This window comes from Corvus brachyrhynchos, unplaced genomic scaffold, assembly GCF_000691975.1.
Source record: "Corvus brachyrhynchos isolate BGI_N302 unplaced genomic scaffold, ASM69197v1 scaffold137, whole genome shotgun sequence".
In the NCBI taxonomy this organism is placed as follows: Eukaryota; Metazoa; Chordata; class Aves; order Passeriformes; family Corvidae; genus Corvus; species Corvus brachyrhynchos.
The window spans coordinates 350,738-364,647 of NW_008238830.1; the positions used below are offsets into that span (position 1 = coordinate 350,738).

Consider the following 13,910-nt stretch of genomic DNA (forward strand, 5'->3'; position numbering starts at 1 on the left):
GCTGCCTGTGGCACCTGGGATTCCATACGACCCACCCCTACAAACACCTGGGGCCAGGAGCAGGAGGCAGGATCACCACATACCCAGGATGTCAAGGGAGGTCTGGTGATTCAACACCAGGACGAAAGGTTTCTTAGTCCTGAGGTTCTCCTTGCCCTTCACCACTATCTGAATGCCAAAGATGTATTTGAGTGGCAGGGCCAGTGTGCGCAAAATCCTGGAAAAAGGAGCAGAAATTAGCCAAAGAGATGCTGAAATTCGGGACAAAACACTGCATCCGAACCAGCCCACCTCATACACTGCTTCTGCCAGTTTCCCACAGACACAGATTTGACCATGACTTGGAGAAGAACAATTAGTGTCCCTCTGCAGCTAATTATTTAATTACAGAAGACAAATACACCTCACAGATTTCCCTCGAGCCATACATGACCATTGACACAGCAACTCCAGTCCCAGAAGTTCCACAGATCAACCAAATATTAGATAATATCCATATTCACAGCACACCTTTGTACTCTGCTTCCCTGCCCACTTTGCTGGGTTGGGAATACAGGCTGCAATAAACCTGTGCCTAACTCTGCTGGCTTTGAAAGAGAGGGGTTTGCCTCTAGGTGACATTAGGCTGCAGTGCTGGGAGCCCTATTTGATGAGATCCTGGTAAAATAAAATAAAAAAAAAAGTCAGGCACCAATGTCAAGAGGTGAAGAAAATTTCTCAAAGCGAAAAACTGATGCTCAGTTAGGAGATGTGAATTCTCACTGGAGCATAAAATGGAATGGTAAATTCTGCTTCTGCAGCACTTCAGGAGGGTTCAAGCACTGTGGTGCCGTGTACAAGAGTCATCTTCGCGTCCCCCCTCAGCCCAGGTTCCTGATTGCCACCACCACTGATCACTCCTGGACACCCCACGCAGCCTCCAGGCGAGTCCTCAGCCCAGAGAGTCTGAACGGAATCTGGAGAGACAGGATGGGCAGCAACGGGATGGGCTGGGGGACTGCCAGACCTGGGACACCAGGCTGTCACTGAGCTGATGGGGACACCAGTGCCCATGCAGGGGCCAGCACTGCACCGTGGTGATGTCTCAGGTGTGCACTGGCTCAGAGTAGAGAATAGGAAGAGCACCTGGGATGGCTTTCTCAGCACAACTTAGAAATGGAATGGTCAGCCATGGGGAGGAGGGAAATACAGCTCCAAAGACCAGATAAAAGAGCTTTAATAAAAATAGCAATATGCATTACATCCAGGTTGTTGGCATTACCTGCTTTGGCAAATCTATGTCACTTTTTACATCCTTTCTTGCCATAATTTGTTATTCTTTTATTGACCCCAAACTGTAGGTACAAAAATGCTGTTAGCGAGGATTTTCTTGTTATTTTTCTAAGTCTGTGAGAGACTTTTCTCTCTCACAGAAGAGGTAGCAGGGAATGTAAACAACCAAGCCACCTGCAACCTTGGAAAGTCTTGTTTATGTTAGAGTAGAAAATATTTTGATAATGGATGTTTTAGGATTTTGGCCAATCACCCCCAAGGGGTGGCTGGTCCTTTGTCCAATTAGACTATGAAGAAAAAAGTCTATAAAAGGTTTGTAAAATAATTAAATAAATGAATCTTGCTGCACAATTCCTGCCTGCTGGATCTTCTCCTCCTCCTCCTCCCTATGGCTGCGGGACACGGTGATATACCGTAGGAACCAGGCCTGCGGTAATACCAAACCAGTATTAAAACCCACACCCCTTCTCTGAAGTACAGTCTGTCATCTCCCCACACCAATATACAACTGATCCCTCCACACCACAGCACACCCCCAGGACCCTCCACATCAAAGCACTGGACAGAGTGGACTCTATCAGTGCTCAGAGAAGAAAGGAGCCACAGACAACTTACATCATGTTCTCTGCGTTACGTCCACGAGGAATACTGAGGATCATAACCCCAATGCTTATGGTGAAGAGCCACAACTTATAGAAGGTCATCTTGCAGAAGAATCTGAATGCAGGTTTCACCTGGTAGAGGACTAGAAAGGCAATGAGCAGACAGGTAAAGGGGTAGTGAAGGAGGAAAAGCTCCATCCTTCCAGCCCGGAGCAGGTTGAGCAGAGCAGTGAACGAGTCACGAGCAGCTGGCGATGTAGAGCAGAGGTGAGACTCCCTCCATCAGCTACGTGTGGGTGGTGCAAAGCTGGAATGAGGTTTGGGAGTGAGGCTTCAGCCAGGCTGTGCTCTCTGCTGGGAGCTGCACTCACCGTGGGAAGCCGGTTTAGCAACGGCACTGCGAGAGCTCCAGGAGGGCTGGATGGCAGCACAGCAAACACAGCAGCAAAGCTGTGCGTGTGCAGGGGCTGTGGGGCTGGCAGTGCCTGGAGGGCCCCTTCAGGGGGCTCTGGGAATAGGAACCCTGAGGAATTGTAAGAAAACCTCTAGTGGGGAGGAGCAGGATGTACCGGACAGCACAAACCCTGTGCAGAGAAGCTGTGGCTGCCCCATCTCTGGAAGCGTCCAAGACCAGGTTGGGGCTTGGAGCAAGCTGGGGTAGTGGAAGGTGTCCCTGACCATGGCAGCGGTGGAACTAGGTGATGTTTATGTCCCTTCCAACCCAAACCATTCCATGATTCCATGATTCTATGACCCCAGGATATCTCACTGTGTGCAAACATTAACCTTCACCAAGCAAACTGGCTGCAAGATGTCCAGGAAATCAGAAATCAGTATTTTGGAGGGGAGAAAAAGAAAATCAGTGATCTGAGCAGCCAGACCCTGCCCTACACATCCAAGAACTGGAGGGACCAAGCTGAGCAGCTGGACATTCCACATGTAGAGTGGGAAAAGTGCCACAAGTCTAGAGAAAAAGATAAACAAAGCAGGAGCAGCTAGTCCCAATGTGTTCCTGGCCAGAGGCAGGCACTTGTTCAGACAGCATCTGCATAAGCAAGGAGTAAATCAGGAAAATGCAGGTATAACCTGGGGCTGCTCCAACTGCATTTCATCTCCTAAAACAACTACATGAAAAGGAACTTTGCAATAGCCAGAATGACTGGGCTGAAAAAAAAATGTTTCATGATTCATCGTCTGCCCACCAGGCCTTGCTCTAGAGCCAGCACTTCAAAGGAGCAATGACTCTAAATTCCAGCCAGGACTGAGAGCTGCAGATTCTCAAAAGGGAATAGCCAGAGGACCCATAAAACCACAATGACCATCACCTGCAACCTAAAGAACAAAGTCAAATCCTCGAGGACAGTAAAATGGGCAAGACTCAGTGATATTTCCTGAAGAAACTGAGAAAAGACAGAATAATATAGAAAGGCACTGCCTGTGCTCCCTGCTCCTCTGGCTTAGCCAGGGACCCTTCTTATCCCGATTTTCAATGGAAAACTGGAGAGAGGTGACTGCAGCCTCACCTCTCAGCTCTCCCAAGGCTTCCCTGCAGCCACAGGAGAGGCAGCCAAAGCCAAGAGCTTCTCCACAGCCTCTGAACTGTCCCTGCACCAGCCCATGGAAATGACAAGAGCCCCATGTGTGCACACTGGGACCCTCTGAACTGGTGCTTGCAGAGAGCAGGTCCCTGTGGGAGCCAGTGCTTAGAGAAACCATGGCCTCTTTCTGATTCTCCAAAGTTTGATCCAGCAAACAGTTGCCTTTCTAACGCCTGTCAGCCTTTCCTGTATCTCATCTGTACAAAGTTACGGCCTTTTGCAACTGGGAGAAGGTTGATTTGATGCACAACTGGTTCATCCTGACCTACCAGACAGAGGTTCCTAAAATGTAATGCCAGTGAAAGGAGTGGAATGGTTGTCCTGCAAGGATGGCCGTGGCTTCCAAACCAGGGTGCTGCTGTCAGGCTCCTACTGTAGAAGAAACCTTTGACACAACTCTGCACATAGAAACCCACCCAGAATGTCAGGGGCAAGGAAATCTGCAAGTTCACAACAGTTCACAAACCACTGAAAAGGTTTATTTTAAGTCACTGTCAGCAATTTTCAAAGACTTCACAGAAACATTGACATTGGAAAAGACCTCCAGGATCATCAAGTCCAACCTGTGACTGATCCCCACCTTGTCACCAGCTCAGAGCACTGAGTGTCATATCCAGTCCTTCCTTGGGCACCTCCAGGGATGGGCACTCCAAACCTCCCCAGGCAGCCCCTTCCAGTGCCCGACCACCTTTTCCATGTGGAAATTGCTCCTGATGTCCAACCTGAACCTCCCCTGGTGCAATTTGAGGCTGTTCCCTCTCCTCCTGTCCTTTTTCCCTGGGAGCAGAGCCCAAATTCCCCCCAGTTGCCCCCTCCTGTCAGGGAGTTGTGGAGAGTAAGGAGGTCTTTGGTTCCAAAAGCTGTCTCTGATGAGAATGGAGAAAGCCAAGGACATTCCCAGTTCCCCATGGACTGAGAGTCAGCTCAGATCTGATACAACATTCGGGCTCCAAACCCACAGATACCAAAATCTGCAGCTATAATTTTCACCTGTTGCAAGGATCCCCAGCACCTGGGTCCATCCTGCTCCCGTTTCAAAGCAGTTGGCTCTTGCCTAACCTGCAAGGTGTTTTCAGAAACTGCAGCTCTAATGAAGATCCCAGTCTCCAGACTAAGTGTATCCATGCCCAGCTGACTCCCTTTTGCCCCTGGCTCTTTGCACCCTTTCCAGAACCTGGCTCAATTCAAGTGAATCTGAGACAGGGAGAGGAGGGACTTGCTCACACTGTGAACTTTTGTCACACAGCTTTAATGACTCTCCTGCTCCCCAGATCTGCTCAGCCACATATTGGCCAGAAGAGAGAGGGGAGGCAGGGAAAGTGATCCAATGTGGTGGGAAAAGGCCAAGGAAATTGTCTTGTTCACCATATGAAGGCTCAGAAGAGGATGGACTGTTGTCAGCACAGCAACATGTGAGAGAGAGGAGTTGATGAAGCCGAACATCACAACTGACTTCCAAATACAAAGCAATGACTCCAGCACAAAATATGAGGACTGGATTTTGAAATGGGAGTGATTCCCACTGAAAATTGCTGGCATAAATATTTCCTCTGGTACAGACTGCAACAAGCAGAGGGGCAGACACCAATCTCTTCTCTCTGGTAACCAGGGAGAGGGAACAACTGAAGCTGTGTTAGGGGGTTTAGCTGGAGGTCAGGGAAAGGTTCTTCCCCCAGAGGGTGCTGGGCACTGCCCAGGCTCCCCAGGGAATGGGCACGGCCCCGAGGCTGCCAGAGCTCCAGGAGCGTTGGGACAGCTCTGCCAGGGATGCCCAGGCTGGGGTTGTTGGGGTGTCTGTGCAGGGACAGGAGCTGGACTGGATGATCCTTGTGGGTCCCTTCCAGCTCAGGATAGTCCATGTCTCTATGATAAGTTATCAAAGGGCAAAGAGTTGGGTCTGGCCAAGGACCACATTGGTCACCAGCCACCAAAGGGTGAACGGGCCAAAAGGGAATTCATCACGTACGACTCACTTAGAGGCATTAACATTGATATTAAAACCTTCAGAGGGATTCCAGGGTAAATATATTAGAGAAAGATCATCAAGACTGAGGAAAGTGTTTATGATGCTCTGACTGCAGCTCCATGATGAATCCATGTAACCCTCAGTTTTACAAGGCACAAATTAGCTTTGGAGACCAATTTATGAGCAAAGACATGGCTGTAAGTGCTTGTAATTACAGGAGAAGAGGTTTTACAAGAAAAGGTCTTCTGGCTCATGAAGACTTCTGTGGTATCCAGATAGCCCTGACAGAAAAGAGCGCAACAGACTGGAACTGCCTGGGCTGCAGGGCTTGAATCCAAGGGTTAGTTTAGAGTCCAGCCAGTGAACTCTGGCTAGGAAGTAAAACAGTTTATCACTGTAAATCACAGGAAAACTGAAGGGGGAAAGGGCACCAAGAGATCTGCAGGCCAACCAGCTACTCGGAGCAGGGTTAACAGCAAATCCAGAGAGCTTGCTCAAGGCCTACACAGTCTGGGAGAATACCCAAGGCTGGAGATCCCAAGATCTCTCTCATCCCTGTGTCTGCACCACACCCTATCCCAGGGAATAACGTTTGTCTTTGTCTAAAGGTTATTCCCCTTTTTGTAACCTGCATCTTCTTGTCCTGTGGGCCTCTGGGAAGTGTTCACCTTCACAGCTATTCCTTAGAGAGACTGAAATCACCATGTGCTGCAGCCCACTGGCCACCTTGGTGGGCATCCACCGAGGAAAAATTGAGTTGGCACTGGGAGAAGGACCTGACAGGATGAACTTGGGTTGGACATCCAGGTCTGAGCAGAAACAGCTGGGTGAGGCTGCAGGTGGGAAACAAAGTGAATGAGAAGATTCAACAGAGATGAGAGAGAGAGCTGCGCTTCTGAAATCAGCAGCAGAGGTTGATCAAGGTAAACCATCCCATCCCAGCTCCTGCAGGATGCATCCTCCACCTCAGGAGCTCCACTGGCCAAGGCAGGCACATGCCAGGCACCCTATGGACAGTCCCTATGCTGCTGTGCCAGCATTGCAAGTGTTTGATCAAGTTGATAAAGTTAATCAAATTGTCCAAATTTCATCTTGGCTAAAATACAAAAAATCAGGTGTCTGTGCTTAGTGCACACAGAGGGGTTGTGGGTGATTTGAGCCAGTCACGTCCTCCCCCAGAGGGGAATTGCTGAAGACAACAGGTAATGAAGGATGCTCTGTCCCCGAGGGGCTGGGCAGACACGGGGCTGTGTCACCGTTAGACAACCAGGAGTGGAAAACCAGAGCTGCAGAGACTGGGGCAGCCCAGTCAACACCTCCCAGCCATCAGTGCTGACTTTCATAGTTCTGCATCACACCGGAGTTATGGTCAGAGGCTGCAGCAAGAAATACCTTCTTTCTTTAATGACACACCGCTTCAGGAACTGCCTTTTCCCAATATTCCCAGAGAAAACCTACCTGTGGTTGCTGCACCTTTTACAAAGCGCAAAGAACATCTTGGCCTCAGCCCAAAATTGCAATTTATTAAGCAATAAACAGGAATATAGCAGGCTACAGAGGGAGGAGAAAGTGGGTTTGATCCCTTTCAGAAAAAGGGAAAAACCTGGATTGAAACCAGAATAGTTGTTACTTTCTTGTATGTTCAGACTGTTCTTATCTTTACCAGGCCACATCCCACAGCTCTACAGTCCAGTGGTGAGTCATGCTGGCTCGTGCCAGGCTTCAGGAATAACTTGTCACAGGTTTCTGTCACATCAGAGGAAGTTTTGGGCATTCTGGAATATGGGAAATAGTGGTGAGAAAACTCTCTTCCATGTGGCAAATTTTTCCTTCCATGCTGGAGCAAAACCTGGCACAGACCATTTTAGGACAGTGTGTTTGGGTGCAGGACAATTATTTCTGCTTCTCTCTGAGGCATCTTGCCCTTAGTAAATTTTCTCTGGAAATTGAAGGATTTATTTCTTTCAAACAAAAAAATCTGAGAACAAAAATCAGCTGTCATTGCAATGTCCTGGAGCATTCTGTGGGGGCTGAAAATTTTAAAAGTAAGGTCCAAAACGTGTTTGACAGTAAATCTTGGTGAAGCATTGTGTGGTTCTATGGCCTAAGCCAGCAGCTGGTGTGATTTGGGATCAGCCTCTGGATAACTCATTTCACTTGGCTTTGTGATACTGAGTGATTGCACAGATCTGGGGCATCTCTTCATGAAGTTCTTTCATTCCTGGGCTCCATCCCACTGTAAAGGCTTCATGCAAATCAAGCTGAGCAAATGACAGAACCATGCTCAAACATTGCAGGCAGTAAAAGCATAAACACAGTAAAAATTAATAATCCACCTCAGCAGCTTCCCGAGTCTGGACATCTGGGAAATCCTCAATGTTCAGCATTTAAAGTCATCAGAATCTTTTTCTAGAGGAGATAAAAAGCTTTGTGTTAACAGAAAAGAACCTGCCTTAGCTCCCTTATACCTTGTGTGATTTGTTTCCACAGGTTAAGCTGGAAAAGAGGGATCAAAAACTGGTATTATGAGAGTGTGGCAGGACCTGACTGTCAGGAAAGGAAGGATGTTCTGTTAGGAAAAGGCACTGGAACAGCCTGCCCTTCCCGGGGAGAGCCACTCTTCCCTGCATCTACTTCCCACGGATTTCAGGGAGTATTTTGGAAGGAATTAGACCTCAAGAATTTTACAAATCCTGAAGGCATCTGAGAGAAATAGTGTAAATATAGGCAACAACTCTACAAGCAGAGATCAAAACCAGAAACCCTTCAGTAGACTGGGAATTCCTTTTCAAATGCTGAGTTGCTTTTGGCCTTACAAGGATGTGCTGACAAACAGCATCTCAACAGACAGAGCAGCCTCCTCAGTCTGGGCATTGTTTCCCAGGCAGGAAACCCTGGCATCAACAGTGAAGGGCTAAATGGAAAGTCTATTAATCAGAAAAAAATCCCAGGCTGGGCCAGGCTGGAGGGGACCCCAGAGGGTCCCTGGTGCCACCTCCCTGCTCAGGCAGGGCCATCCCAGAGCACAGGGCACAGGATTGTGCCCAGAGGGCTCTGCAATATCCCCGCTGAGGGAGACTCCAGCCCCTCCCTGGGCAGCCTGTTCAGGGCTGGGCCCTGCCCAGGGCAGCAGTTCTGCCTCCTGTGCAGGGCAATTGCTGGGCTCAGGGGCCCTCCCTGCAGCCAGGGACAGCCAGGGCTGAGGGCCCCTCTCAGCTGGGGCTCCTCTCGAGGCTGAGCAGCCCCAGCTCCCTCAGCCTTTCCTTGTTAAAAAAATTCCCAGAATAGGGCACTTGGCTTGGTCTGCCAAAAAATCTGCATTTTGCAGGAGCTACTCTGAGTACACCTGGTGAAGTGGAGCATCTAAAGCTGTACCTGGCACACAGGTCCAGCCCCATGTCAGGCAGCTCAGTTTTAAACCACAGGGTCTGGCTTTCTCAGGGGTGTGCAGGCAGGATCTGCTGCTGTTTGCAGATCATACCTTGCTCCTCAGTGCTCGTTGACTTCCAGGGTCTGAGGTCCAGCTTTGGGATCTGACTGCAGCTCACAAAGTCACGGGGGTATCTGTTAGCCCGAAAGATATTCCTTGATACTTTAGTGATGCCGGTGTTGTCACATATTATTCTTGACAAGGAGATTCTGGCCAGTGAACAGCGCTGGCGAGGAGTGAAAACCCCAGGGTTCTGCCACCAGAACCTGCAGGAGAAAGAAAAAGACACAACAGATTTTTGCCTTCTGCCTTCTTCACATTCATGACTCCCACAATATTATTTCCCATTAACACTAACTTCTTCTGCCAATAACAAATTTGAATTTCTGTTATTTAAATTGAGAGCCCTGACTCACCAGTTGGATAATTGCCTTGCTTTTCTTTTGGCCATGGACATGTAACAAAGCTGCAATTGAATGAATTGCCCTCAGATGAGGCACAGGCACCCTCTTTCAAATGGGAAAGGCTGCATAGACTGTGCACAGGCTGGGGTTACAGCTACATGATTGCCATGTTGGAACAAGACCTATAATTACTCAATTTTTTAGAAAAGGGTTCATTTCCTGCCATAAAGACAGGATTTCTAGACATGCAGCAGACTGTTTGCCTCTAAGCCCCCCATCCTGGTGTCTCTCTCAGCACAATCGTTTCCCAGAAACATGGGTTGTAATCCCATTTTCAGGCAATATTGCTGGCAGGTACAGGGATCTTGCTTCATAAATTCAGCTTTAGATGGGGAACGTAATTCACTGCTGCACCTGAAGCCCCTGAGCAACCTCAAGGAGAAGAAGGAGGAATTCAGGTGTGTTGAAACCTCAGCATTGCTGAAGTGATTTTGGCTGACAAGAAAACCCCAACCCACCACATCCACCACAAGCAAAGACCAAGCCCTGCCACGTGTCAGAGCAGAGGGTTCCAGTTCAGAACTGGGCTGGGAAGAAGAAATAGTGAGACATCACTTCACTGGGAAGGGATCTTAGCGCAGGATCTCAACCATCAGATGGGGAATAAGCACATCACTACAAAGAGAAAGAAACTTTTGAAGGAGTACTGAAAAAAAGGCAACAAACCACTGGAGTGGTTTTCAGATCTGTGTGAAGAAATCTGCATAAACTCCAGCCTCCCTGTACTTTGAGGTTGGTGTACCCAGCTCCCCTCTTACCTGTCCCCATCACGAATGTTCCTGAACTGGGTACCAATGAGACAAGCCATGAGGGGCCCAACTCGGCCTCCATTCACAAAGGGCTCTGCAAGGGCCCCAATCCAGATGTCAATGTTCTTTGGTGTCCCATAGAGCTGCAGGAACTTCTTTGCCAGCTTCTGATTCCGCAACACTCGACCAAGTGACTTCACTCCAGTGGGCTGTGAGAGCCCACAGAATCGTCTCCAGGAATTGTAACCTGCAAGTAGTTGGATGTCAGAGCAGATAGAGCACTAATGTGCCACCCCCTCCTGGAAAGATTTTTCCCTCTCTTTTGCAAAGAGACCTACAGGGTCCCAAAATGTTTAAAACATTTTTCTGTATTTCTGTTAACGCTACTGACTTCCCGCTCCTCAGAGCCAGTTCCTCCTGCCTGGCCTTTCTCCTGTTTAGGGAGAGCCGTGTCTTTGCAGGTGGGAGTTGTTCCACCACCTTCCAGCAGTTCTGCTCCACTCAGCAGGGATGCAACTGACGTTGCCTTCACTGAAAATGAACCTGGACAAGATGTTGATGACCCCTCTCTCCATAACAGGAGGATGACCAAGTGCTTCCCCACAGCTGGTCCCTGTCCAGCCGTGGGGACAAGCCACCCACTCCACACAGCCCAAGTTACTTTAGCCACCAGACTTTGCCAGCTGGACTAATTTTTCTGGACTGCAAACAGCCAAAAATCCACTGGGCCACAAATGGTGCATAATTCTGCATCTTGGTGGAGGAGATGAGATGATGCTGCAGCAAACCCCTCTGCTGTGAGCAGGATGTCATGGAATCATGGAATGATTTGAGTTGGAAGGGATAATAAAGCTCATCTCATTCCAACCCCCTTCCATGGGCAGGGACACCTCTCACTGTCCCAGGCTGCTCCAAGCCCCAGTGTCCAGCCTGGCCTTGGCCACTGCCAGGGATCCAGGGGCAGCCCCAGCTGCTCTGGGCACCCTGTGCCAGGGCCTGCCCACCCTCACAGGAAAGAATTTTTTCCTGATATCCAATCCAAACCTACTGTCTTCTGTCTAAAGACCAGGGAGAATTAGGAGAAAAAGACACACCATATGGTGCCTGGATGACACCACTGTCAAACAATTCCAGGACACAGAGAATTTTCTTAATCAGAAAATTAATTAGGGAGGGTTTTTGACCTTGCTATGCCATCACCACCTTAATGGATGTCTAATATAAAGGAGTACAGCAGCACTCATTGGTGGGTTGAGACCTAAAGCTAAACCCAAATTCACTAGAAATACATGTCACTCCCACCATGTTAGGTCTGGAAACTCAGGATTTGTGGTTCCCATCAGGTTTTGCATGATGGTGTTCCTCAACAAAGCATGGAAAAAATCACAACCTTCTGTTGTGACCAAGGCAGAGAAATTCTGTGAGCTGATGATGCACCTGGATGTACCGCAAAGCCTTTGACTGGGCTTAAAACCCGTGGATCCAGCTCAGTTTTCATCCCAGTTTCAAACAGGAGCCCTGTTGCATCCCTCACGATGTTGCTGACACAGCAGCTCCGGGCACTTACATCAGCCTAATGACACTGTTGGGCAAGGACCCACCCAGGAGCCACCTCTGAAGTCCCATCAACAATCTATTTCTCAAGACCATCTTGCAATGCCATTACACTGGTTTTGCAGAGCCCTGAGAGTGGTTCTGACATGCTTGGTTGTTTGTTGTTTTTTTTTTTTTTTCTGGGACACAGATTTAATAGAGACATTATAATGAGATTTTCTTTACATATTGGAATCTGCTCTTCCAGTCATGTGTGGACTACAGATGGTTGCAGAGAAGTCACAGGGGACTTACAGCCCTAATTCCACTCCTGCAAACTTGTTGCTGAGCTATTTTACCAATAAAATAGAAATGAGTCAGTCACTGAACACCAGACTCTGGTCTGTGCAATGCCCCGTGTTCTCCTGCCTCCACGTGTCTCCTGCAGCTTCAGCCAGGCTGTGCCTTCAGTGCTCAGCCTCCACCCACTTACCTGTGGTTGTTCAGAAACAAGGAAAAGGTTTGGGAAAGAGCATCATAGAATCACCGAATGTCCTGTGCTGGAAGAGACTCACAAGGATCACTGAATCCAACTCCTGAGTAATTTCAGCCAAGCATGGGCTGGAGAAGTTTCTCAATGTTTAATCACAAAAACGCCTGATTTCCACTTGTTTTCCTTTGTAAGCTCTGCTCCTACAGCTGACTTACCTGGAAGGCCGTGATCTCGGCTGCGCTGCATGTTGAGGGCAGCTAAATCAAACCCAATCCTTTCAACCTGCTCAAACAGCCGATCCCGGAGCTCGCTCACCACCATCTGCTGCTGTGTCATCAGCTTGGCCTGGTTGGCCATGAGGCTCCGGAGATATGGATCAATCCCTCCTGCAGAGAAATCCCATCCACAGGGAAACTGGGATCAATTCCACCTGAAGCAGGGACGTGTGAGCAGTGCAGGGAGGCTGGTGTGTGTGTAAGAGGCCCCAGAGAGGTGAGCACAGCTTATATTTAATGATAAGCTTCTACTACCTGAGAATCAATTTTCCTGCGCTTAAAGAATTAAGAAGAAAATACTTTGAATAATGTTCTTGGAGACCACAGCAATTAAGCAATCAGACCATTTTGTAACATGATGGGCTGCCCTTGACTACAGGGAACAGTTCTGTTGGGAAAGCTCTGGCTGGTAGTAAAGGCCATTTAATACATTTAATGCAAAATGCTTTTAAATTTGGCTGAAGCAGGAGCTCATCCAGAGAGGGCAAAAAAGGATGAATGAAATAAATCCATACTGCAGAGCTGCAAGAAAGGATTTACCTTCCTGAATGATCCTCCAGACAGCAAAGAAGGAGGTTCTGAGTTGAATTTCAGGAGTTATGGGTCTGTAATTTTCATCTAAGCGACCAACAGTTGGGGGGACTGCAGCATGAGCAAAGCGAAAAGCCAAGGTGAAGACGTTGGATATCCGAGGATCCACAGACTCCTTGTAGCCCCGGTAGCGAGGAATGAACCTCCGGAACCTGCATCCCAACAGGAGAGGCAGGTAGTCCCTGTAGGTTATGATCTAGGGGGGAACAAGGAAAGGATGCACTGTTAATGTCTTCATCAGTTTCTGTGCCATCAGTTTCTGTGGAAGCAAAGTTGTTGTTCACGTTCTCTCTGCCACCACGCTCTGGCAGGTGAGAGCGACATAATAATGGGTTGGACTCAATGATCTTAGAGGTCTTCTCCAACCTAATTGGTTCTGTGATTCTGTGAAGATAAAAGGCTGCCAAATCCTCCCAAATGTTGCCTCCTTGTCACCATTCCCAGCAGGCAGGCAGAACTGCACCTTGTGTGCCTCAGATGGCACAGATAACATTGGCAGATAACAGGGGTAACACCACCCAGGGGCAGCTCCTGAGTCCTCCCACAGCAGAAATTTCCAGTCCTGCTCTCATGTCTCTCTGGGATATTGAGAAGGCAGCACAATATAATTGAAAAAAAAAATCAAATTCTGTGTCAGTAGGAGAAAATGGATTGTCTGAAAACTGCATGAAGATGAAACCATTGATGTAAACACAATGATGGAGATGATACTTTTAAGGACAATCCTTCGAGTGTTTGCCTTGCCCAGCATGGTTTTTCAGCAATACAATAATATTTAAATTGACAGCATAAAAACATAAACATTTTGATATTCCTGCTTTTTATTTTTTGTTAAACCAGCTCAGAAGACAGGTTTCAAAGGAGGTGCAGTGCCTTTGGAAACCCCATGTCCCTTTCTCTCATAGGATCCAGCCTTTCCTGCCAGCTGTAAAACCTG

The 13,910-nt window shown here is 48.3% G+C and overlaps 2 protein-coding genes across 3 annotated transcripts in view; both read right to left on the reverse strand.

Moving 5' to 3' along the window:
• The window catches only part of LOC103618332 (1-acyl-sn-glycerol-3-phosphate acyltransferase alpha), a 6,817-nt gene extending 4,625 nt beyond the window's left edge, over positions 1 to 2,192 (reverse strand). The window contains exons 1-2 of one of the 2 annotated variants that reach the window (XM_017738148.1): positions 1,888 to 2,192; positions 84 to 217 (exon numbers count right to left, since the gene is read on the reverse strand). In XM_017738148.1, coding sequence (XP_017593637.1) covers positions 84 to 217; positions 1,888 to 2,072 — 319 coding nt within the window. In that variant the 5' untranslated portion in view covers positions 2,073 to 2,192. The remainder of the gene's footprint in view (positions 1 to 83; positions 218 to 1,887) is intronic. The other variant, XM_008636716.2, reaches the window with a different exon arrangement.
• Positions 2,193 to 6,940: 4,748 nt separating this feature from the next.
• The window catches only part of LOC103618349 (eosinophil peroxidase), a 21,049-nt gene continuing 14,079 nt past the window's right edge, over positions 6,941 to 13,910 (reverse strand). Inside the window, exons 10-14 of the mRNA XM_017738116.1 lie at positions 12,923 to 13,169; positions 12,323 to 12,493; positions 10,091 to 10,328; positions 8,920 to 9,134; positions 6,941 to 7,847 (exon numbers count right to left, since the gene is read on the reverse strand). Coding sequence (XP_017593605.1) covers positions 7,819 to 7,847; positions 8,920 to 9,134; positions 10,091 to 10,328; positions 12,323 to 12,493; positions 12,923 to 13,169 — 900 coding nt within the window. The 3' untranslated portion in view covers positions 6,941 to 7,818. The remainder of the gene's footprint in view (positions 7,848 to 8,919; positions 9,135 to 10,090; positions 10,329 to 12,322; positions 12,494 to 12,922; positions 13,170 to 13,910) is intronic.